Consider the following 3,727-nt stretch of genomic DNA (forward strand, 5'->3'; position numbering starts at 1 on the left):
GACGCAGGTTTTCTTGCTGTAGAGGTCCACGTCGATGCTGGTGTCGTTGAGCTTGCCCCGCAGGAAGGAGAACAGCACGTTCCACACGCTGAACCTCTCCAGCTCCTCCTCGCTGTCCACCTGGGTCACCCGGATCATGCGGCTGCTGATGATGCGGATCTGCCCGAGGAAAGGGGGCGCGGGGGGGGGCGTGGGCAGAGGGGTCGGGGCAGGGAAGACCTGCCCCCTCCTCCTGCCGCTCCCCCCCTCACCTGTGTCCTCGTCCAGATGTCGTGCCATTGCGGGACGCCGGTGTTGGTGTAGCAGAAGCGCTGGGACTCCTTGTACTGGGACTCGTGGCCGTCCCGGAGCTGGATCACCGGGTCCTTGGCGCCTGGAAGGCACGGGGGAAGAGGGTCAGCCCCCGGAAACGGATACAAGAGTGCCTCCAGCACAAACTGCCCGCCCCCCAGGGAAAAGGGGCTCCCGAATCCCGCGGTCCCACCGGGACGCACCGACCCCTAGGCTGGAGGCCCTGGGGAGCACTCAGGGGGCTCGCTGAGGGCACGGAGCTCCATAAGCGGGCACTGAGCTCCATCGCCCCGCAGCCCCGGGAGCTGTGGCCGCCCCACGCCCCGCCATCGCGCCGCCACCACCCGCTCCTTGCCCGGTGGCGCCGCCGCCCCCCGCACCTGCAGCTGCAAAGGGCAGGGACGGCAGAAACAACAACAGCAGCACCGGGAGCCGCCGAAGCTGCCGCCGCGCCGGGACCGCTTTCATCCCTCCCGCCGCCGCCGCGCCAGAACTTCCGCTTCCGCCGCCGAGGGGCAGCGACAGCCAATGGGAGCAGCGCGTTACCGCCGAGTGACAGCTGAATCGACCTATCAAAAGGCTCTTAGGGTCTTGCTCCCGCCCCCCGGTCCACGCCGGATTGATTGACAGGCTCTCAGCCTATCGGCAGGAAGCAGACGCCCTCCCGCCCCCGGTTGCCACGGTGACCAACCTGGAGCGCCATTTAAGTCAGAGCTGCGCCCCGCCCTGGTAACGGCCCTGACCGACACGGATCGCCCTGATTGACAACTGCCCCGGCCAATCGGGGCGCGGCCTACCCACGTTGGTGCCAATGGGTCGCGCGTGGGGGGCTCGCAGATCTCGCCCCTCGCCCGGCCGGGCTGGGGGGACCCTGCGGGGCGGGGGAGGGACCGCGGGGGGGTCCCGCACCCCACGGGCGGCCCCGCTGCCGGCACCGGGGAGCGGGTCCGCCTTCCGCGTGGGTCCCTCCCCGCGGGGCGGCGGCCGCCCGTGGGCGGGCAGCGCGGGGGGGGAGCGGGCTCGGGCGGCCCCCCCCCCCGCTCCCCCTGCTGGGCCCGTGGGCGGCGGAGCCGGGAAGCGGCGGGGCCGTGGGCGGAGGATGTGCGTCAGCCGGGGGCAGCGCCGGGGCTGGGAACGGCCCCGCCGCGCCGGACGCCGGGGCTGGGGGGGAGTGGGAGGGGAGCAGTGGGGAGAGTGGGGAGCGGAGGGGGGGCTGGGGCAGGACCCCCGCGATGGGCACCGTGCCCGTGCGGAACCTCCCGGTATCCCCCCCGCCACCAGCCCCGGGGATGTGCCCCGGCCCCCCCACGGCCTCCGGCACGGCCCCCCCGGGCAGGATCGCGCGGGGGCGGCTCTGGCCCCACGCCAGGCGCCGGCCGCGGTATAAATAGCGCTGAGCCACATAGGGCCGGGGCTGGGGTGCGGGCCGTGACCCCCCCCATCCCTCCCTCCCGGTGCAGCGGGCGGGGGGATTCAGCATCGCCCAGCATCCCCCAGCCCACCCGAGCGACCCCGCGCTCCCCCTGCCGCTGCCCTGGCGGTCCTGAGTCCGGAGCCCACTGGTGACAGGCGGGGTGTGCCGGTGACACCGAGTGCCAGCCCTGGGCAGGGGCTCCCGGGACAGCGGGGCCGGTGCCCGCAGCATCCCCGCTCCCGCCCGGCTCGTCACCGGCGCCGGGGATGCTGCTGCCCGGGAGACCCCGGGGATGGGGGGAGGCTGCACCCACCCGTGACCACGAGGGTCCAGGGCTCAGGGTGCTCCTGCCAGCACCGCGCACCGGCGGGGGGGGGGGGTCCTGCCTCTTCCACGGCTGCCCCCACTCCGATCCACGCGTGTCCTCCCCGCTCCCTGACGGAGCCGCGGGACCCCCCGGTGCCGCCGTGAGCAGCTCCCGGTGCCGGAGGGGATGGAAGGGGGGGGGACCCGGTGCGGCCGCCCCCGCCGGTGCCCCCTTCCCCCCCCGCGCTCGGCGGGGGCGGCAGCCGCGGGATCCGCCCCCGGGGCCTCCCACGCGCGGCGCAGCCGGGGCCGCTGCTATTTCACGGTCCCGCCCGTGTGGGCGGCGCGCAGAGCGGCACGGCGCGGCGGAGGGAGCGCGCCCGGCCCGGCCGCGGGACCCCCCGAGCCCCGGCACCCCCCGAGCCCCCGCGCGAACCGGCCCCGGACCCCCCCGCCCCTCCCCGGGCGCCCGGCGGGGCGGGCGGAGCGGCCGGAGGGCGGTTCCAGGCGGCGGTGAGCGAACGGGGGGCGGCGGGAGGGGTCGGGAGGGTCCCGGGGGTCACCGGGGGGAGGGTGGCCCGGAGGGGACCGGGGGGGGGTCGGTCATCGGGCAGGGTGGGGAGCCTGGGAAAAGGATGGCCCCGGTGGGACTGAGAGGTGAGGGGAGAATCGCGGGGGGCCGGGACATCACGGGGCACCGAGCAGGGCGGGGGGCACCGGGGGAGGATGGGACCGGTGGGAACGCGGGGGGACGGGACACTGGGCAGGGTAGGGGGTCCTGGGGCAGGGTGACCCCGGTGGGACCCGGGAGGGGAGGGGGAGACCGTGGGGGGGTCGTGGCACCGGGGAAGGACGGCCCCGATGGGACCGGGGGGAACGGGACACCGGGCAGGGCAGGGCACGGGGCCGTGCTGGGACCGGGGCACTGGCACATCACTGCCGGGGCTGGGTGGCTGGGGAAGCCCCACGCGCGTGTCTGACCCTACACGGGGACCCTGAATGGAGGGGGCGGGGGCTGCTGGCTGGGACAGAGCGGGCTGGGCACGGCCCAGGGTAAGGGGTGGGCTGAGGGGGTCCCCAGTCACGGCTGTGCTGTGCCTGGGGAGCTGTGGCTGTGGGAATTGTCCCAGCCCGGAGCACATGGGTGGGACTGGGCACCCTGTGGGGTTTGGGGACACTGGCACACCCCCTGTCACCCCGTGCCGCCAGGGTGCTTCCCTCTGCCTCGTACCCCTGGGATGCCCCCGCCCCCCATACCCCTGGGGTGCTCCCCCCACCCTGTACCCCCCACGTGCCCCCACTCTGCCCTGCATCCCCAGGCAAAAGGGTGGGGAGGGGGTGTCTCCCACATGTCCATCCATCCCCGTGGTGAGTCCGTCTGTCTGTCCGTGCACCGCAGGCTCGCCATGGCCCTGCCCCGCACGCTGGGGGAGCTGCAGCTGTACCGGGTGCTGCAGCGTGCCAACCTGCTGGGCTACTACGAGACCTTCATCCAGCAAGGGGGGGACGACGTGCAGCAGCTCTGCGAGGCGGGCGAGGAGGAGTTCCTGGAGATCATGGCGCTGGTGGGCATGGCCACCAAGCCCCTCCACGTCCGCCGCCTCCAGAAGGCCCTGCGCGAGTGGGCCTCCAACCCGGGGCTCTTCAGCCAGCCCGTGTCGGCCGTGCCCGTCAGCAGCATCCCGCTCTTCAAGCTCTCCGAGGCCGGCGGGCGCA

The 3,727-nt window shown here is 74.9% G+C and overlaps 2 protein-coding genes across 2 annotated transcripts in view; one reads left to right on the forward strand and one right to left on the reverse strand.

Annotated features, from left to right (window-relative positions):
• Window positions 1-994, reverse strand: part of NEMP1 (nuclear envelope integral membrane protein 1) — a 5,754-nt gene extending 4,760 nt beyond the window's left edge. The window contains exons 1-3 of the mRNA XM_027908806.1: window positions 983-994; window positions 672-930; window positions 252-373 (exon numbers count right to left, since the gene is read on the reverse strand). Coding sequence (XP_027764607.1) covers window positions 252-373; window positions 672-930; window positions 983-994 — 393 coding nt within the window. The remainder of the gene's footprint in view (window positions 1-251; window positions 374-671; window positions 931-982) is intronic.
• Window positions 995-2,493: 1,499 nt separating this feature from the next.
• Window positions 2,494-3,727, forward strand: part of NAB2 (NGFI-A binding protein 2) — a 4,798-nt gene continuing 3,564 nt past the window's right edge. The window contains exons 1-2 of the mRNA XM_027908808.1: window positions 2,494-2,524; window positions 3,411-3,722. Coding sequence (XP_027764609.1) covers window positions 3,418-3,722 — 305 coding nt within the window. The 5' untranslated portion in view covers window positions 2,494-2,524; window positions 3,411-3,417. The remainder of the gene's footprint in view (window positions 2,525-3,410; window positions 3,723-3,727) is intronic.

This window comes from Empidonax traillii, unplaced genomic scaffold, assembly GCF_003031625.1.
Source record: "Empidonax traillii isolate 1590-97213 ecotype Southwest subspecies unplaced genomic scaffold, ASM303162v1 scaffold1851:size166798, whole genome shotgun sequence".
NCBI classification, from domain to species: Eukaryota; Metazoa; Chordata; class Aves; order Passeriformes; family Tyrannidae; genus Empidonax; species Empidonax traillii.